General features: G+C 40.7%; 1 protein-coding gene across 4 annotated transcripts in view; it reads left to right on the top strand.

The window, feature by feature from the left end:
- PDE4D (phosphodiesterase 4D) overlaps positions 1-22,047 on the top strand; it is an 896,187-nt gene that overhangs the window by 738,722 nt on the left and 135,418 nt on the right. For all 4 annotated transcript variants that reach the window (XM_087815369.1, XM_087815370.1, XM_087815372.1 and 1 more), the window contains 2 exons: positions 1,782-1,855; positions 6,144-6,193. In XM_087815369.1, coding sequence (XP_087671495.1) covers positions 1,782-1,855; positions 6,144-6,193 — 124 coding nt within the window. The remainder of the gene's footprint in view (positions 1-1,781; positions 1,856-6,143; positions 6,194-22,047) is intronic.

Below are 22,047 nucleotides of genomic sequence, written 5' to 3'. Positions count from 1 at the left end.
ATTTTGCCTAGAAAAAGGATCGATTAAAGAGTGCAATAATCTTATTTAAAATGCTTTATTAATGTGTTTGATACTCAATTCTTAAAGCATAAATTAAGCCTGAATGATTTAATGACAGTGGATTATTTATTAGATTTATTTCTGCATCACTCAAGATTTCCTGCCTAATAAAAGACACTGTGGTCTGATGTCAGCAGTTGGCTATTTGAATACACCGTCATAGGCAGCGTGACCTTTCAGCGCTGTGAGTTGTTTGTATGTGATAATGGGCCAGGTTTTTCCAGTGACTGAGTTAATCGTGGTTGGCACCTTAGGAAGCACCATTAACTCCTTCAGGAGACAGTGCTGGAGGTCACTGTCCCAGGGCATAAACAGCACACCAGTGGCTTACATGAATTAATGCCAATTTCAAAAAAAAAAAAACACAAAACATCTCAGGCATTCTTTTTAGAATTTCTTAGAAGATATTTAGACTGACTTTTGTTTAGGTCAGTGCCAGATGAAAACAAAATCTGAAAACAGTTCTGGAAACCTTGGAGCAGTTATAAATTTGGCCTCCTTTACATTAGCAATGATGGCCATTCGTAATTCCCTGTGCTCAGACCAAATCATTAATCAAATGGCATGTTGCTATAATGAGCTAATATTCACTGAGCGCTTTCTCTTGGCCAGACATTATTCTTGGCACCTAACTTGTCATTTCATATCATCTTCACAACAACACTTAAAGGCAGATATTACTATCCCAGTTTATAGATGGGGACACTGAGCTACACAGAAATTCTGTAACTTGTCTAAATTCAAACATTGGAAACATAACAGATCCAGGCAATCTGAGTTGCTATGTAGTACTTAATAGAACATTTGTAATCTGTGTTTTAGATAATTTAACATTCTGGTTGTCACCCAGATTACCTAAAATCTCACCTAATACAGGTTTCACCCTGGGGAAAACTTGCCCATTCTAGAAGAAAGTAAGAAGGGTAAAGCTCTTGTAACTTTTCTAAGTCTCACTTCCAATTCTTTTGCCACTTTCTAGTTTCACTGAGTTAGAAAAAGGAGGGGCTGTCAGAGATAGTGGGACCTATTGGTCCTGCCTTCTAAATGTGGATGTGTTGGGTCATTTGTTAAACGAATTTGTATTGAGTATCTTCTGTGGGCCAGGCACTGTGCACGTATAGGGTGGTCCAATTTTATGTGAGAAATGCCTCCCTGAGAACCTTATAATTCGTGATTCAAATAACCTTAACAAAGAAAATAATTTCTGTTTACTAGCTAGACTAGCCATGTAGCAGAGGTGAAAAAAAATTTTTTAATTTACTTAGCTTGTTGACTGTGAAATTGTGACATTCTTGGTGATTTTTGAAGAGCATTTGAGGGTAGTTTGTTTTAAATTTACCTCTAAAGTGGACTTTAGTAATATTTTCTGTTACACTGTTTCAAACTTGCATAAAAATGCAACAATACTATATGCATATTGCTCTAGATGTTGTTTTGGTGGCTGAGGAATCCATGCTGTGGAAACTGCTGCTAAGGTCAGCATATTCACAGACCCTGAGGAGAAATAGCTGGAAAATCCTTGCAGCCTGGCCTCTAGATTTCAAACAGATGCATGTAAACTTCACTAAGTCCTGGGAGATTCTTTAGTGTATGTGAAACTGAGTTGCAAGCAAATTCAAGTTTTCACTTAACAAACCATTTTTTAAAATCACCAAACCATTTTAAATTGCATTAAAGATGGCCCTACTTCAAGAAGTTTAAAGGATCCTTTTTTGTCCTAGGTCTTGGCCAGCCTGCGAACTGTACGAAACAACTTTGCTGCATTAACTAATTTGCAAGATCGAGCACCTAGCAAGTAAGTGATCCTTTGTTTCCCTTCGTTCACGCTGAGCTTTATACAGTGCTTTCTCAATTTCATTGAACTCAAGGCAATATATTAGATTTCTCTGAGCCCTTGCCTTGTTGTCTAACCATTTACACTAAGTCATCTGATGTCCTGTTAATTTTCTATAAATACTTTGCAGTGATGGTTCTAATATCAGAACTGAAGCAATATGACAAATAAATATGGTGATTCCATCTGTCAGAAATCACCTGGCAAAATCAGTGCTCTGCCCAGTTATTTACACTCAGGGTAACTTTATAGTTTTGGCTTACTTCATAAATTAACCATGGACAAATAATCTCATCAAGCCTAATGTCAATCCAAAGTCATCCTCTTCATTCTAAGTCAGTGACTACTTAGAGAAGCATCATAGCACAGCAGACATCTTTGATTTTCCTAACTGTTACCCACCCTCAGATCAGCAGCATCATGGAGCTATTAATAAAATTATAATTTATGTGGTAGCAGAGGAAGCATTTGAAAGAAGGAAAGCTGAGACAGGGGAATGGTTGTATTTGGGGAGGTCTAATAACTGTGAAATATCTAAAAAGAGAAAATTAATTTTCTATGATTAAGTGGAAAACTGATTAGTAATTCAAATGCTCATTATTTTGACAATCTATTATTAATAAGAAAATGTTATCATTAAAATATCAACTCATTAATTTCCAGGAGGAAAAAAACCCATTTATCTAAATCAATATTAAGAGGACAATGAGTAGAAATTTATTTGGAATTATAACTTATCTAAGTGTATAAAATTTCAAAGTAGTTATTACTGCTTAAAGAACACAAAAAATCTGAACTTTTCATCCCATAATGATATAATTGACCTCCCAAATTCACATTTTCCATGGTTTAAAGAAAAGCTCTGGTTATTGTGCACCTACTTCCTGTGCTATAAAAAGATTTCTTAGAAATCAGTATAAATGCCTGGATCCAAATAATTGAATGAACGCAGAAGCTTCTGTTGATTGTCATGTTTTCTAGGTAATGAGTTTGTGCAGCCTGTTCCCTCAGCCGGCACATTTTTCTTGCTTTCTTTGCCCCTCCTCACTCCCTGGGCTCACTGTAATTCATTCTGTAGCTCACAGCTTCATTACAGTTTCTTTCGGGGCGTCATCTCTGCCTAGTACCCCAGCATACACCCGCACCCACAGCCCGAGTCTGGGGGGCTTGCCTTTGCGCCCCTGTCTGACTGTGTCCCGTGCCTGCTCCTGTCTTAGCACATGTGTCTCCACGCTCAAGCTACCCGTTCGCTTGTCTACACGGAGTGTTCTTGAGAGTGTCAGTCCCCGCTTAGCAGGGGTTTACTGGTTCTCATTGGCATCCCCTGTGCCTGGCATGGTACCCGAGGCAGAGTGATCACTCTGCATGAGCTCGTCGTCTGGAAGGGTGAGGTGGTGACCGGGTACACAGGACCTGAAGTGCTCGGAGGTATTTGCTCATTGCCACACGTCTTCTGCGCTCCATGGCCACACTCTATCATGCTGGCTCCAAGGGACCCTTGGGACTTTTGGCATTCTCAGTCACCTCCTCTTTGGAAAGTCTGAGCCCTGCAAGAGGAATGGAATTACTGGTATCACTCCCAAACTTTTTTAGTCTTAAATTTTATCCAGGAAATAAGAGGTATTGTGTTAACTGGCAAACGAGAAACTTTCTAATTCCTTTTTCACTTCCTTTAGACATTGTCACTTGGAAACCAGCATCTAAACCTGTGGGAGGCAAACAGTTGTTCAGACAGGTATGAAGGCATCAGATTGGCCTTCTGTCTCTAAAGAGATGACCTGAGTTCCATTCTATGCAAGACAGAAGTTTTCAGCTGCTTTACAGTGACAGAACAGATTAAAATGGAAAAGAGCAGCCAGAGGAAGATAGAAAATCATAGTTCATGCCTGATCTTGACTTCCAGAACACTGCCCAGGATGGCATCTAACCAAACAATACTATCCGATAGACTCAAAATAAAGGCCTTTGTGGCCTCTCTTTGGTCAATGCAGATTTGTATCTCTTTTACTGATTCAAACCCAATCAGCCTCCTCAGGCATCAGAATAGTAGGACTCACTACACACAGCAAGCTCTGTTCTGTTCCGTTCAGTGATAGCGAAGTGGATATAACTCTGTCTCATCCCATGATGACCCTGAGGGAGCCAGAGTTCCCCAGCTGGGCCCTCACAGAGCCACCAAAATACCTCCACGCTCACCCTGGAATTCTGTGGAAGGCACGTGCTACCTTCACAGCCCACCTTTCTGTTTGCTACAAGAAAGGAATCTAGGAAGCCTGCGGCCCTGGCGCCTGTGGGTGCTCAGGTGCACATGCTGGCTCTTATTAACCCCCCACCGGTTCCTGTCACCTTGCTCTTTCTTGCCCTTAAGATCTTTCCTTCCAAAAGTGAGTTCTCGCTTATTTTTTATTAATCAATTTATCACTGTAACCATGGATCAAACAATTAACATTTTCTGCTTGCTGTTACTTGTTGAAATACCCAGTTCCCAAGCACCATTTATTGGCCTGATGTTAAGAGAACAAATAAGTCAACGATTGGGTTTTCCTAAACTATAGGGGAGTTTCAGAATATTCCTCTGATACCCTTCCCGGACCAAAGCAATGCTTTCTAAATTTTCACAGAGCGAGGATTAAAAAGGAGTAACCAATATATAAAATATTTGAGTAATAAGCTTCCAATGAGAAGATAACTGTACATAGACCAGAACTATTTCAGAATAGCAGTTTAAAACATTCACTTTTCTGTATTAATAAGCATTAATCAAGTTTTAAGTTCTTTTTATTTTATAACAAAAACTAAAAGTGAATTTTGGTGCATTTTCAATCAAACACAAAATTTCAGTCCCCAACTGACATCAGTAAACTGTGGAACCAAGGTATGAGAATTTTAAAACTCTGAGACTGGTTTCCCTGAGTATCTCCCAGCCCTGCGTGGAGACTTGTCATCTCCCGGAGCAGATTTGAGCAGGGCTCTGCAGGAGCCTGCCATCTGCACAGATGTGTGGCTGTTCATCCAGATTCCACATAAGCATCCAAAAAATAAGGCAGCAGACAGAGCGCAGGCTCTGGGATCACATCACTTCAGTTCACATCTCACCTCTTTCTCTGAACAAGTCTTTCAACTTCCCAAAGCTTTGTTTTCCTCATTGGTAAAATGGGAGCAATGAACCTAACTGCCTTAAGGTCTGATGTCCTCACCAGCAGGTAATTCATCCAAAGTGCTTGTTTAGCGCAGTGCCTGACACACAGTAAGTGCTTTTTAAGTGTTAGCCGCTAACACGAGTACAAAAAAAATCCCCAAAAACCAAAACCAAAACCAAAAATTTTCAAACATTCTTGCATGTATCTTTTTTTTTTTTTAGTTTAAAGATCACTATATTTTGGAAGCTTCAATTTTATGTAACAACTTTATAAAGTTATATTTCAAAAAATGTTAGTGAACATTCCATAATGATACTCTTTTCAACACAATTTATTAAGCACTGATTGAATACTGGATACGTGGTCCCAGGCTCTGTAGGGAACACAGGTTAATTATATAGCATGGTTTTTTACCTCAAGGGGTTTATAATCATCTTGTGGAACTTGGCAAATTTCTGAAAAATTAGAGAATGCAAGGTAGAATCTATTGAAGTACCTTTAGCTTATAGTATTTCTAAAGTTTCGATAGCATCTATTTGCACAAATCATTAATATCACTCTCTAACAAACATTATCAGAGATGTTTCTCAATATAAGAAAATAGAAAAGGAAAAGTTTAAATAGGTTCACTAATGTAATATAGCTTGCAAGGAGTCATTGACTTCTGATGATGTACAGGCAATCATAAAAATTAATGCCAAAAATAAAAGCTTTTTAACACTGTATTGGGGAAACCAGCTGTAGATTGTCTTTTTCAAATTCAGAAAGTTTCTGAGTTTGCTCGGTCAGCCCCGGCTTCATTGAATATAGTCAGTCGATAAGAACTTCCTCTTCTCTCATGTCCCTGTGACGTTCACATCAGCTCCATTTACCCCAAAGTCTGTAAGTATGAGATTTAACCGTTTTCTTTTTGGACATGTGTGATCTCAGGTCTAGGTTGAAGGGCACCGGGGCACTTGACTGGCTCATCTGAAGAGGAATCTCTATTTGCATGTCCGAACTTAAAAATAATCCTATAAGTTAAAAAGGCGTATCTGAAATGACTCAGAGAGTCCTCAAATCCACAAGCACCCCATATTTACTGCTTTGTATTTCTCTCTCTTTGTCAGAAGATCACCCATGTGCAATCAACCGTCCATCAACAAAGCTACCATAACAGGTAAGAAAGATCTGGAAGCTTATTCTTCTTATATCTGGGAAGAAACCATATCTTCCAAGATTCAACATAATACTAGCACCAATTTTATACTGCAGTTGTAAAATTTTAAAGAAATTAATCCTCTATATCATTATTTCTCTCATTGATCTCATGAGTTGTCCATTTAAACTCTTAATTGGAAAATCGTTACTGATATACCATTTTTTAACTGTTTAAAAGTGTTATGCTAAGTTTAACATTGCTCTGGGTGTTTGTATTTTGCGAGAGAGCATTACCTTCAAGAGGCTGACCATGTTGTTTCCAGTTTTACGTTATCAGCATGAGGTTAACATATGGTAGCTCGGTTTAAGGAAAGCGAAGGCACAAAGGAAAAGTCCCTCCTTGGTTAATCACTGTCCCAGCTGGGGGTAGGAAGGGACACCCACCCAGTAGTCCTGACTTGGACCCAGAGAGTTGAGAATAAATTCCCTTTGGGAGGGGAAAAGAAGCAGTTACACAATACAGGAAAGTTCAGTGGGCTCAAGAGAAGTGATGTTGGGGAAGAAAAGTGGAAGGAAGGATGAGGTCCGGACGTAAAGGGCAGAAAAAAAAATTATCCCGATTCCTGTTAGTCTATTTTAGACATGGGACTTGACCTCAGCTGAACCAGAAACAAAACAAATGATCTCATTTTACTGAACCTGAAATCAAATTGAATGCATTTAATCATTTCTTGAAACCCCAGTTGATTTATTAAAATAATTGCCTGGAAAAGAAAACCTATGTTTTCTAAAATTATTACCAGAAGAAAATTAACATATTATCCAAAATAGACCAATATTTCATTTGATTCAAGTGTCTCCCTTGAACTCCAACTCATTCTATGCTAAGGAGTGGCTTGTTAAGTTATAGTGAGTGTCCGGTCAGCACCTTTCAACCCTGCTCGTTGGTGATTTTTACATCAGAGTTGATTCTAGAACAGTTGTTAAAGTTGTTTTTTCCTGAATGTCTTTTCGAATGAGACTTGTATTCAGTGAATATTAAATTATTGGTTCTCTTTTCCATGTTTATCTTTCAAGATTTTATTGGCGATGATTTTCAATGGTCATTTTCCTAGTATATGTCGGGTTCACCTGTGTTCTTCTTGACATTGGTCAAGAGATGACAATAATTGAAATACCTGTATATTAAAGCTCTTTGAGTAGCAAATTTATTCTTCAGAAGCCCAAATTAAATGTCATTTAGTTGGAACTGAGGTGGGGGTGTAGAGCTAGGCCCTTTGTTTCTAGCCCTTACCTGACTATAGTAAGGGATGTGCAGGCCAACTTGTGTGAGCAAGTGCCTGGGGCCTCTAGCGAGAGACACCACGTAGAACCTTGTCCTCAGCCCTGCCCTGGGCACTAGTTCTGGCCTCCATAAAGAGTGGCAAACCCTCCCCCATCCCCGCTATTTTTGGAATAAGCAAGACTCCACCATTGTGGTATAAGCAGAATGCAGTGCTATTTCGGTCCCTGAAACCTTTTGTAGCTTGAGGTCACACATGAGCCAGCCCAACTGGAACACCCTCCCTGAGGGGCAGCTGCAGGTACCATTGGCGACTGTTGTGCCCCACAAGAGGTGGTGGGTGCTCGGTGGTCGGGTCAGCTGTCCACCCGCCCTGGCAGTTGCCTGGCACTGATTAAAGGGAGGGTAGCTGCACTCAGAGGGCACAAACTTGGCCTTGAACACGTGTGAGAGACCTCATGGAAGCTCCAGGAATGTTTACATAGTATGGAGCAATGCCAGAGGGAACTGTGTTACTGACAGCTAGTAACCATGAATTACTAAAACTGCGAGTTACTAAAATCTGGGAATTAAGGCTAATATGGCCTAATTTGTACCCACAAGCTCCTGGCCTGGGGCCTAGGGACAATGGGGCGACAGAAATATCTTACCTAGGAAGGGAAACTAATTAACTGTCATTAACTGCTTAGTGCAGCTGTGTTCATCACAAAGCACTGCAGGAAGTGAACTGGCTAGAGAATGGAAGTGGTTTTCCTTGCCCAAGCATAGGGAACCAAGGTGGGAAGGAGGAGGAATGGGGGTGAGGGCATGAGGGCAATAGCAGGAGAAGGTTCCCCCCTCTGAGCCCATTCTGAAAAAGTGGGCTCTCAAAAACATGATGATGATGATAGTGGTTGAAACTGTGCAGGAAGACTTGAGACGCACGGGAAAGGTGGTGCTTGTGAACTCCCTCCCTTGGCAGCTGACTGCTCAGGTCCTACCTCCAAGTTGATGCCCCTGCTGTTGGAACCCAGCTGTACCTATACAGGAGGCCCTAATGCAGGAGTAAGAGCCTCAACTACGGGGCCAGATTACATGTTCATACTCTAGCTCTGTCGCTTACAGATGTTTCTCCTTAAAGAATTCATTTAAACTTTCAGAATCCATGCGCAGGCGGTGTGCTCAGTGGCTGAGCATCCACCCATGAACCAGGCGGTCACAGTTCGGTTCCCGGTCAGGGCACATGCCCAGCTATCGGGCTTGTTCCCCAGTAGGGGGCGTGCAGGGATTCTCTCTCATCATGGATGTTTCTATCTCTCTCTCCCTCTCCTTTCCTCTCGCTGAAATCAATAAAAACATATTTTTTAAAAACCCACAAACTTTCAGAATCCTCAAGTCCCTTGTTTTTGAAGTGGGCATAATGGTGGTAATGTTCTCATAGGAGTTCATGAAAATCATTTGTAATGATATATGAAGAACTAAGCACGATACGTGACACAGAGTAAGCACGTGATCATTGTGGGCTCTGCTATTATTAGAATTATCCAATGGAGATGCCAAGTAATTTCCTGAAAGAAATGAGGGTGCTGTTAAAAAGAGGAAATAAATACTGAAGAGCCAAAAATAATCATCGATTACAGTGAGATAAGAGGGTTGGGCTCAGTGCACTATTTATTTTGCTAATATAGTTCTCAGTAAACTGCCCTTTATGATATTAAGGTTCTTGGGGATGCAGGATGGCACCTGATCATTAAGGTATCCCTAGTTATCCAGCTCCTCTGAAGGCACAACATGATTTGACTGCCTGATTATTTGATCCCCACACACTTATTTGATGCCTCCTTTATGCTTAGTTCTATAGAAGGCGCCATGACCTGTGGCTCCTGGTTTACTTACAAATATAGGAATCAAAGGAAGGAGTAATTTGCATTCCTATGGTCTTTATTTAATAGTAACCTAAATGGACTGTGGTCTAATAAGTCACTACCTAATTAGGTTTACTTTAAGGAATACAGAATAATAGAAAGAGAAGGATTGTGTATAAGCCTCTCAACTTTCTGAGAAGACATGTAAGTAGGTCCCAGTATGTGAATGAGTTGGGTTTTTAAATTCATGTGATGCTTTATTGAATATCCACACACAGTCATGAATATCCATACACAGTCATGAATATTCACACATGGTCATGAATATCCGCACACTGGCATTCATCAAAGGCCGCTAAGAACCATCTTATACCTCCGCTCCAGGTATGTGTCCATTTCCCAAGGAGAAAGAATCTGGAGAGTTTGAGGTCCCCTAGAAAGGGCATGTAGATTTATCAGTGGGATAAGGTGGATTTAAGTCTCTGAAGATCAGTGGAAGTTCATTGTAAGACACTGCACAACCCGTTCACTTTGAAAGTCATTGTCATTGCGAGGAGGAGGGCCCAACCCCAGGTTCCCAGGGGAGCTAGACTGAGTGGCCCGTGTCATGGCAGAACCAGTCGGGTAGAACCTCACTGCCCCTACAGCTGCTGCCTACAGAGCCACCAAGGTGCTGACTTGCCACTAGACGCTCCTACCTGACCACCGAACTCCCACCCCATGCTCTGAACAAACTTCTTAAGCTGCACCTATAGCAGGGCCTGGCCTCTGTCTCTGTATCTGTCATCTCAGCCGTGACCAGACCTAACCACCTCTGGTCCGTCCACCATCCTCACCATGCTGTGTCACCCAACATAAGGAAGGTATTACTGACTTGAAATTGAAAGCAGAGCCAACCTTAGTGTTAGTTTTATAAAAAGGTACATATCTTTTCTCGGGAGTAGCTAGGCATTGTAAGAGGGTGAGCTCTGGGTTCATTAAATCAGTACAGAGAATCCTGGCCTGTCCCCTTGTTGGCCATTTGAATTTGGAGGAGTAATCCTCTGAGCCTCAGTTTTCTCATCTGTAAAATGTAGATAATAACAAAACTGTCTCAGAGGGTTATTATAAGGGTTAAATGAGATGAATCAGCACCAAGACTAGTGTCTGGTGCACAACAGGAACTAAAAAAGAAACTCTAATTCTTGAATAAACCTTTTTTCCTTGAGTGTACTATGACACTTCCATCTGTGAGTTTTAGAGGCAAATGCATCATCTTTCGAATTGGAAGAAGTTTGACATGAGGAAGAACAAAGTAAAGATGACTACATTTCTCATACAGTTGTTTTCCTTCACTAACTTGTCTTCTATTGTCTGTGTTCCCGGGAAACTAGCTATGTCTGCAAAAACGTCTGCCTGGTCCCACGGCCAGCTCTCCTCTCCACGTTTAAATTCCTAATTGTGCGCACAGCCTTAGTCGCTGTATTTTCATGTGCAAGCAATTAAGACTCATTTAACAGCCCTCCCTCTGGAAGGTTTTGTTCTCCAGCTGCCACAAATCAGATTCCTTAGGAACATGTTTGATTTTGAAACAATGTGAAAGTACCGTTCATTTTGTTCGAATTTCATTTATGTACCATTTTTTAAAGTGATGTAAATGGACAGCCACAAAAAACTCAGCAGCTGGTCAAAACAAGACATCAAAGGAACCATTGAAATGGGGCAAAAAGTGTATAAAAAACTAATATGCGAGGACAAAGCCAAGTAGAAACCATATTCTGATAAACATTCCTCAGACACATTTTGCTCATAATAAATATTTACTTTACAACAGATTTAAAATATGGGAAAATGGGAATGCACCCCAGTTCCCACTCTGAACCTTAGTGGCCTTGAGCTCACAGAAATGTAAGAGAGGAGAAGGAGTGAAGGAAGCCGGGAGAAAACTGAAAAATACTAGATTTGTAAGACTTTTTGAAGAAACATGGTACATGGCTACACGTTTGAATAATAATAACCAGAAGAATCACAGATTTGTATGACACACTTTGTTCATTTAAAAATCAATTAGATAAATATAGTGCTCCCTCAGGTTAGGCCCATTTAAATTTGTTCAATGGGCTTCCTTTCTTTAGAACATCAAATAGAAGCAAATGCTTGGTCAAATTAAGAGGAGGGAAAATAATTACTAGTTTCCAAACACAAATTAAGTGTCTGTGAACTGGTAACTAAAATACAACAAAACTTTGAAAAGAGAAGGATTAGTTTTTCTTGAAGATTTTCAAGCTTAAATATCACTATTTGGAGACTTAGCTTGCAGAAAATAGTTTCTCTGCTTAAATTTCCCATTGTTTGGGGACTTCAAGCAAACCACCAACACAGTTAATGCAGTAAATCCCCATTTATATATCAGTTGGATATTTTGTCCACTAGCTTTCTAAGGCTTTCTAAGCAGAATTATTTTGATATCATTCAATGAGAAGGGGTGTAGACATTTAAAGTATTGTTATTTTGGGCAGTCACACCTGCACATTTAAAATGCCTTTGTGCAAAATGTAGCCCAATCTGCTTTCACATCGGACCTTCAAAGAAAGGTAGATTTTTAAGTGTGACAGATCCCCTTCCATGTCTCCCTGCACAGAAAAAGTAAAGTTACGAGAGCTGAAGCATCAAATGGCTCCTCTAGAAAGAAAAGCAGAGAAAACATTAGTACCTCTCTGCTGGAGATCCAGTGCAAGATACAAAAGGTCTTCTGGAAGAAATGGCACCTAAGAACTCACAAATGGTTGTTAAATAGATGGAGGGAGAAAATGGAAATGGAAGGGACCATACTTTTCCCTAACAGTGAATATTTATTAAAAGGCAACTATTTTTTTTAAGAGCAGCTAAGCTCAGAAATCACACAACTATGATGTCTGCCATTAAAGGAGTTAGTTCCATTCTAGGGTATAATTAAGGGTCAAATAAATGGTGTGCTAAGCAGTTAGGGTGGTGGTTCACAAACGTGTCTGTTCATTAGAATTATCTGGGAATCTTTTAAAAAATTCCAGGGAGTGAAAGAAGAAATCATTAGAGGTTCAGAGGCCAGTTTGAGGACAATAGCAATGTCCAAAACTAAGGTCTAATAAAGACCCCACACAAGCAAAACAGCTAGATAGCAGGTAAATAAAGGAAGAGATTATTGCAAAAGCTGAAAGGATAGGTGGGTGGGATTTAGTAACTGCTAAGGGAATGATTTTATTGAGTGGATGGAAAATGGTTCTGACAATGTCTGAAGCCTTAGAATCCTTGGTAGGACGTATAGGATTATATATAGGGTAAAAATATGCTAACACCTGGATTCCAGTGTGAAATTTAAGGCTGGATTATCTCCATGCCTAGATTACCTAGATTTTATTCAGGGATAAAATGTTCCATATGTCAAGTATTCTAGAAAAGCAAGGTTCATAATCTTATTTTGACAATTAGGAATGGAAACCTTTGAAAGGTATACTCTTTCTTAACTTCTAAAAGTTGTACACTGAGTGTCATTTTTAGTGGTCATCTTTACACACATCCGCTTTTATAGTTTTCTCTCATTCTCAGTTGCCCCAAAGAGGTAATGATGCATAGACGTATTTCCCCTACTGTAAAGAGCTCCAGATTTTGCTGCACTTTGATTTCTCATCTGCTCCTCCCAATTGTCGTCACCTCTTGACATCGTTACTGGACCTGGCCTTAGTGGGATCTTTTCTGATCTGCTGCTTTTTTTCTTTCTGGCAAACCAGATTACCAAGCCATTGCATTGGGCCTAAAAGAAGAGCAGATTAACTCAATATAAAAGTGGGTTTGGGGCAATCTCTATCTGAGGCAGGGCTTTAGGATATTTAATGCATATAACAACTTTAAAAAATGTTTTCCAGTTACAGTTGGCGTACAATATTACATTAGTATAAGATGTATGGACATACATTTATATAACTTACGAAGTGATCACCCCTGTAAGTCTAGTACCCATCTGACACCATACATAATTATTACAACATTATATACTATATTCCCTATGCTGTACTTTACATCCCTGCAAAACTTTTTATAACTGGCAATTTAAATGCATTTACTTAACTCTTCTGAGGTTCTTTTTACCTGTTTACTGGTGTTGAATAGTATAAGTTCCTGATAATCTCTAGACAAGTAGGTTGTTACTATACTACTAGAGCTTATAAAAGTAATATTGATTTATCATCAACCAGTCAACAAAAACACATATAACTGTACTTTGGTTTTCAGGGAAATGGAAGTGAATGCAATGCAGTCCCATGCCTGAGAAATTTATATGACAAAGATACCAAGAATCTTAGATAGCCGCAGGATTGTGCCACAGAGAGTTTAAGTGTCTTAAGAATTCAGAGGCGGTGAAGATTGAGTTCAGATAATAAGCAGTGATAGACCTGGAACATTTTTCAGGTACTTTCGAGTTAGTTCAGAATCCCCCCTGGCCCAGCTTTTGTGGTGTGTGTGTTAATGGATGATCACTACCTAGCCGCAGAGGTTCAGTATCGCTTCCAGCATCTTAGCAAAGCAGCAGTTTTCATCCAGGACCATTCGTTATTACAAAAGAGAGGTGATTACTTGTGATTTATTAGCACTCCTTTATTTTTCATCTGGCACTGGGCTTGTGAAACTTATAGGAAGAGCAATGACCTCAGGGTTTAGGGACCAGAGCTATAATCTCAGCTCTGTCACTAGCCTCCTGTTTAACCTTTGGTCAGTAACTTAACCTGATTTTTCTTCTATAAGGTGAGAATATTCAATTAGATAATATCTAAGGATCCAGCTAGCTCTTTGGTAATGTTTTACTACTATTTAAGTTCATGCTTTTGATTCATTGCCTTTATTTTCTTTAGTTATAGTCCCCTAGGAAGTGAATGAAAGATCCACTGAGTCAGTGTATGAATTCCACTTCTCCCAGTGCGGATCTTTAGAAGATATCCTTGACACATTTGCTATTTTGAGTTTTCAACGAACAGTTAAAAGAAAATTCTGGCTCCCCTTGCTAGTCATCCTCTCCAGTTGGCAGAAGGCTTCATGTGGACTTGATGGTTGCCTAGAGCAACAAAATATTAGTGACAGAAACATGTTCGGGGACTCGATTGTATAAGTGACTCAGATCTGAGAGACCTTTTCAGCTTGACTGGAGCCCATACTTAGCTAGAGTGGGTATTTGTCTATGCCTGTCTGCGCTACTCCTCTGACTTGGAGGTACCTATTATTTTACTTACAAAAGCCAGCCTTGAAACCTGCAAAGAGGCGTTAAAAGGTCAGAAAGCAATCTTTATCCAGCATAGGTCCCACATGAAAGATCATTAGGACTAGTAAATATAAACAAGAGGAAGAGGCTGGTCATAGGCTTTGAAGAGCGTATCCCAACAACATGATGAGAACTCAGTAGATTCAAAGCCAATTATCTCTTTTGAGTTAGGAAAACCCAGTGGTGAAGCTGCTCACAAAAATCAATACCCCTTTCCTTCTCTCTGTTGGAGCCAGAGACTCTCTAACTATGCTCTGAGTTAAAATGTAAAATTTTTTAAAAAGGGGAGAGGGAGGGTTCTAAACTCTCTAAATCACAAGGTCATCCCCTTGGTTCCATCAGTCTGGCTCCATTATACCAATTACTCCAGCTTGTTAAGGAAGTTACTAGCATCCAGTCATGTCTTGTGTTTCTAGTCAGTGTGGCCTGGAGCAAGAATTGGAGGGAGAAGTATTAGTGAAGTCTCATTACTTGAAGTCCTCTCTCTAGCTGTTTAACTAGATTCCATCTTAATTACCTGTTTGGTTGGTGGTGTTTTTATACCCAGTACACATTCTTCCCACCTGCACAAGATCATTATGATAATTACCATTATATACTATTATTTTTTATCCTGATTTAATACTTATTGAGAGTCATTATAATAAGAAACTGACCCCCTTTGTGTGAACATTGTGATTTGTAATGATTTTTTTTTTTTGAGTGATTGGAAACATAGTCCTAAACTCAAATGGTTTGCAATAGTAACTCTTATCTTCATAACCATAGCAGCTGTTTGGAAACATGGCTTCAGATCACTTGTTTGCAAATGTCTTTTTCCGTACAATCCTGGATGGAGTGGAACCCATATACATTACTTGACATGTGAAACACATGTGACCCTGGCAGATGATTCAGCTGCCCTTGAACACTACAGCTGTTTAGTCACTTTAAAACAACGCAATATAAGTGATTTAATAGGCTTCGGCTTAAACCATTTTATGCTGACTGATGAGAATTCTGATCCTTCAGGGAGGTAAAAAACGTCTGAGACAATGGAAATGTGCAGTCCTGAGTGTAAATGTCATTAATTTTAATACATCTCTTTATAAGATGTTCAAAGAAGACTGACTGCTTGGTGTAACAGGAAAAAACAGTAACATCTATGTGGCTTTGACTGTTTTCTCTCCATCCAAATCAAGAGCAGTCTATAATCTCCTAAAAAGATCAAAGCTTCTTTGGTCACTAGAAGATATTTTTCCTGCTTCGGCACGACATGATGGAGGGTTGACATTCTCTTCCAAGGTGGCTCTATAAGTGCTCCAGCTGCTGTGTACTCATAGCTAGAATTTGGTTCTGCTAGAGTGAAAAAGACCTGGAATTCATGCTTTAATCAGGACAGAAGTTTATTTCTCTGTCCTACAAAACAGACCCAGAGTGGGCAGTCCAGAGCTGGCACGGCTGCTCTGAGAGCATTAGGGTCCCACGGTTACTGGGTGGAGATGCCTTCATTGTGCCTCGATAATGGGCTTTGCCTCCATGCTCAAGATCACTCCAAGAGCTCCAGCCATCACATCTCAGTTCCCAGCAGCAGGATGGGGGAGCAAAAGAAGAATAGACACCCCTCCTTTTGGAAGAGACTTCCCAGGAATCCCACATAACACTTCTGTTTACAGCTCCTTGACTCAAATGTAGCCACACGCCATATCTAGGAGATGGGTAAATAAAGTATGTTGTCTAGCAATCTCTAATTCAATTCAGTCTCTCCCAAATTGCCCGCCATTCTCTTCTTCTCATGCATTTTCGGGAAGTCGAGTCTTGCAGTCCCTCCCTGCTTTTTTACCTGAACTCCTTGGTGGGTGGGTGGGCTAGGGGGAGTCCCATACCACTCAAAGCTGCAGTTTAAAGTCAAGGTCACTCACCTCGCCTGGGCCCTCAGTGCCACTAGACACTTGACCCTGCTTTGTGTTTTCTCTTGGGCCTGTAGGTCCCTCTTCCAGACATTCTCCCCCTCTCAGGCCTCCTCACCCCGCAGCTGCTATCGCCTCTTAGCAGCTGACTTGACTTGTTGCTTATTGAAGAAACTCATTGTCAAGACAGGAACTTTCTCAACCCCTACATCCATCGTTGACTTCCATACCCACCCTCCTCTCTCTCCTTCTGGCCTCAGCAGATAAGGCGTCCCCTCTCCTTACTTATCTGAGCAACCCCCTGCCTCCACGCTCTTAATTCTATCTCCTCTTAGCACCCCCAGATCCTTGCCTCACCTGTTTCCTTTCTTTCTCTCACATCTTCAATCTCTCCTTTTTTTCTGGCTCTTTCCCTATCCATATCTCTCAGTCTTAAAAGAAGTATGAAACACAGTAAAGTTCAATAACAAACCCTTTATTGATCTTTCACAAGTTCCTTGTCCTTCCTTTCCAGGCGAAGGTGCTCCCCCCTCATCTGCACGCACTCCTCAAGCTTCACGCACCTCTGCTCCAGCTGCCCCCGCTCTGCCCGGTGAGCCCCTACACCTTCCTCGGAAACTCTCTCCTCTCGCATTTACTCAGTAAATATTTATTGAACACATTTTTATTGGGAGCCATTCTCTCCCAGGTAATTCTGCTTTCTTCTTGCTTCCCCAAACCCTCTCACCATCCTTCATGATCTGTCTTCCTCCCCTCTTAAACCAGGAGTACTCTGGAAGGTTCTTTTTGACTCATTGCTTTTCTTAGTCTGTGTACTCTCTAGATGCTTTTATGTACTTCAGTAGTTTTACCCCCATCTTATAAAGGAGATTTCCTAAAACTCAATCTCCACTCAGACCTCTTCCCTGATTTTCAGACTCATTCATATAGAAGTCAAATACCTGATGATATTCCACCACTTAAATGCAATATATTCAAAACGGGATTCACATATTTCTTTGAAAATCTGTTCTGTCTCAGTTGCAAGGACTTTTATCCTAGGCTGAAACTTGGAGATCATATACCACTCCATCAAATAAATAACGAAATTTTTATTTTACTTTTTAAATATTTATCAAACCTGTGCCCTTTTCCCAATTCACTAATATTTTAGGTACTCACCAGCTTCTTCCTGTATTACAGTAGTAGTGCCTGAAATAGTGTTTTTGAAACCTTAGTTGCATTTAGCATTTTATAAAAAATATAGAATTTAATAGAAAATAGTGGAATATAAAACCACATCTATAATATCAATGATAAGTATTTTTTATAAAATTATCAATATATGTGAATACACACACAGCCATTTTTGCTATAAGAGCCTATTTCTTACTATAAATCAAAAAAAATCTGAGAACCACTTTCTTAAATAGTCTGTCTTCCAAGCTCTGGCTCCACAGTGCAACAAAATCGATCTAGGTGAAAAATTAATCTGAAAATGTGACTTCCCTGTTTAAAACCCTTCTATGCCTCCAGTCAGCTACAGGATAAAATGTAACCCCCTCGCATTGGTACCCCAGGCCCCTGCCCAGCTATATATCACATTCCTCTCCAGGCAGCCCCTACCACCTGACTCAGTAGAAAATTTCTTCCACCCACAACACACCGTGTTTCACAAGTCTCTACATTTGCTTGTTTTCTGCTCCCATTTGGAACTCACTTTCCTCTCTTAATCGCTCTTTCTTTGGTAAGGTGACACCTGAAATCCAAGCCCTTCTCCCTTCCCAGGCTGGGTCGGGCCATCAAGCTCTTCTCCACTGTTTTCATAGCCGCCATACCTGCCTCTAACATAACTCTAATGAAATTGTTCTAGAAATTGCAGCCGATGCCTCTTTATTCTCAAGCGTGCTGCCCAACAATATGTCAGTTCTTTTGTTGTGTCTTTGCTGTAGCATGTGAGATGCTACATCATCATCATCCTCAACTGGCATGTGTTCAGTAGGCCTCGAGTCGAGACGGTCCTTACTTATCTCTTCTCAGAACTTCCTCAAATGATTAGTAAGTTGAATATTGAAATAAAACAGAGGGCAGTAGAAGCCAACACTGAACACTTTTTTCTTCCTGCACGAAAAGGAAAGTGGGATGAAACTGTGCCTCTTAACCCCTTTGACAGAAGGGAATAGCTTGGAGAGAGTGAATAATGCACGGTCTTCTCCGTATTATCACAGCTCTGAATGGGAACCAGGCGAATGTGAGGAGCAGTTTCTTTGGCCGGTCTTTTAGATAACTCACGTGGTCCTGCCAAAGGACATGTTATTGTGAAAATGATAAAACTCCTTTCAGTTTATTCTGAGTGGCGTTTAAGGAGAGCCTTGCCGATGGTCTCTGAAGGCTGGCCTCTCATCCCCTGCCGTTGGTTACTCTGTGAGCACACAATTTCGTCAGCTTTGTGGAAATGCGAGGGGGGCATGTCTGCGACCTGACAAGCCTACACTTCCATGCCAGGTGCACTTTAAAAAAGGGGCATTTCTGTGATGAGTGTAATGAGTTATTTTCCTTCCTAATTGGGCTTTGGTTTCATTCTTCCTCCCCAATGTCAGAAAATACCTTTTTTTAGATATTTCTCATACTTTAGCTGCCCTATCCCTCCACCTTTTTTTTTTTCTTTTCTTGAAAGGGGAAGAAAGGTCTGTGTGCCTTCCTTTTATGCTTTGGGCCAATTCTGTTGTGTTGTTTTATGGTCTTGGACTTAGAGCTACTTCAGCGCTCAAAACTAACCCCTGGACCGCGACACTAATGAGATGAGCAAAAGGACTTCAAGCAGGAGGAAGTGGTTTGTGCTGTGGAGAGAAACTTGGAAAGATACATGACCAAGAGCACTAGGGGCTCTATTTTCCCTACTGTCCACAGCTAGGTTAACACATTTCAAAATAACCAGTGATTTTAGTTAATTCCATCAAATGGCTAGTCAATACATTAAAGAGGGAGGGAAAATAAACATGATTTTCTGGATGACTGGCTTAACTTTATGTAGCCTTGATCTTATTCATTTCCAGGGAATAATTTTAATTCTTAAGGAAATGCAAACTACTATATGTTAGTTGAATACAAAAAAAAACATTTTAAAAGGTATTCATACCAACACATCCTTATTTTCCCAAGTGTCATTAAAATAAAATCATATAGTAGGCATAGAAACTTGTAGTATAATATTGGAAAAGAAAGGTTAAAATTATTAAGGAGAAATTCACTTCTTTTTTATTCTTCCATTACCTGGATACCTCTCCTTCCTGCTTCTACCATCTTCTTCTTTTCTTTGCCCTTCTGTTTCTCTCTCTTTTAACCTCAACAACAATAACACAAACTCTGTGCCAAGCACTGTGCTAAGACTTGACACCATGATCACGTTTAACTCTCACAGCAACCTTGTAAGGTAGGTAGAGGGATCTGTCACTCAGTTTACAGAAGAAGAAACTGAGGCTCATAGTCAGTTTTCTGAAAAGTTGTAGAGCTGGGATTCAAACCATGGACATTATATTTCAGATTCTACACCCTGAAAGCAACACTCTGTTGCTTCTCTCTCATTTCATCCCGGTTCACTGGCGCTTCTCCCACCTTCTCTCCTTCTCTCATGCCGTCCACTCTACTCCCCCTTTGCCTTTCCTTCTGTCCTCTGCCTCTGCCGTGCCCGCTTTTCTCTCCCTCCCTCCCTTAGCTGTCGGCGAGCTCTCGTTCCTCATCTCACACCCCTTTCCTTACCCCCCCATCCTAATTCCATATTCCCCAATCCTGCATCTTTCCCCGCTCAGGATCCCTCCGCGTTCCTCCCTGCAGCATCCCCCGGTCCAGGCCCCACTTGTCATTTTTCACCTCTGTTTTCCTAACGTCTGTCCCTCGAAGATGGAAGTGGCCTCCAGTTTCAAGCACCAGACACGGCAAGGGTATGTTCAAGGAGAGCCTGTGTCACTCTGCTCCCATACACAAGGAGTGCAGCCTGTGATTATAAAGTGATTAAAAAGGCTATTTCATTCCCACCAGACGTCTCACAAATTAGGTTTTTGTTGAACTCCAGATGGTCTCTAGTGACTAGAAAAAGATAATGCCTCTCTCTATGATCTCTATCAGGAAGTGAGCTCCAGGCAGCAGATAAAAACCAACTCCAGAACTGTGAGATCCAAGACAAGTCGAATTTCTAAGTGTAATTTAATTGCAGTAAATGTTAAGGGGTACACCATGATGTAGTACTTTGAACAAAATTATATTTTACTCCAGTAACTATATTTTCAACCAGCCAGTATCAGAAAGATGTTTCATTTCCTTGAATCAGGGCTATTAGTGACTTTTCCTAGAAACACTCTAAGAATTCCAGGAAGGGTCTCCAGCTTCCCTGGCAAAGGGTAAGCATTGTTTGTTCACACGTTAATTCACAAGGTCCCTCATCAGCAAATAGTAACACTGCCATCAGATCAGCTTGGTTAGAAATGACTAAACCAAAATAAGTGTCATTCTTACATGGTTCTTCTGGTATAAAGTTTTGAGGCATAATCATAATTCTAAAGACCTGCAGCTTCATCTTTTGCTTGTAGGAAGGTTAGTATCTTTCTTTTCTTCAGACTTCACCATTTGTTTGTTTCCGTAGCTGGGCTGTTTTCTTTGTCGGGACCCACTTCTTCTCTTCATACTCACTGCCTAAATTTTACTTAAGGCCGTCTAAGATATTTACTGTCAGACCATCTCCCGAAACCAGTTACCTTATTTGCAATTTCTCACTTACAATTACAATTAAATGGAACCTACGAATTTACAAATACAATTAGGCAATCTTTTTATTCTGGTTATGTATTAGTCCATTGGCTACTGGTGAGTCTGTGAGTTGCCTGCCTTTGGGTTCGATCTCTAGACCTGGTCTGTTTAACTATATGAACAGCATTCTTTTAACAATAATTTCCTAAGCGTCTCCGTGTGCCAGACCTAAGCAAGGATCATGGTACACAACAATGACCTAAAGAGGCATTATCCCTGCCCTTAGCCCCTGTAGTCTGGGAGCCAGGAGAGGGGAGAATGTGTAGTGATCAAATTTTCAACAGTAAATTTAAAATTCCAAGCTGAAGTATGAAATAAAGGAAAAATTCTCTGAGAGTGGCAGACCAGAAGAACCCCGGTCTGCCCATGATCCTGGAATCTCCTGAAAAAACAACAACAAAACATATCTAGCAGACTGGATCTTCCAAGAAGATTCCAGAGACATTTTGTCCCATCAAGAAGAATGCAGAAGTTTATGCCAAAAGCCATTTCTCCTGTGGTGCTCAGTGGGCGATGATCCTATTGCAGACCCAGACCTTGGGCGGCAACCACAGGCTCGTCTCCCTCGTGTCCCCCCACCCAGAGAAGGTCTCTTTCTTTGAAGGCAGGCGCAGGGCTCCTCTTCCTCCACTGACACACTGTAACATCTTCCTCCCAGCTCTAAGGCCCTGGTTTTGGACCTCCCGGGAGGTAGGACTCTAGGCAAATCCATAAAGTCTGCTCGATTTCCAAAACATTCATTCCCCTTTGAAATGCCCGGGGACTCTTACGTAGCTGTGGCTGTGCCAGTTTCTGAACTTGCATTTT

Source organism: Miniopterus natalensis, chromosome 3 (genome assembly GCF_054644295.1).
Source record: "Miniopterus natalensis isolate mMinNat1 chromosome 3, mMinNat1.hap1, whole genome shotgun sequence".
Taxonomy (NCBI): Eukaryota; Metazoa; Chordata; class Mammalia; order Chiroptera; family Miniopteridae; genus Miniopterus; species Miniopterus natalensis.
Note: the sequence above shows the minus strand (reverse complement) of the source record. Positions and strands in the feature narration are given on the sequence as shown.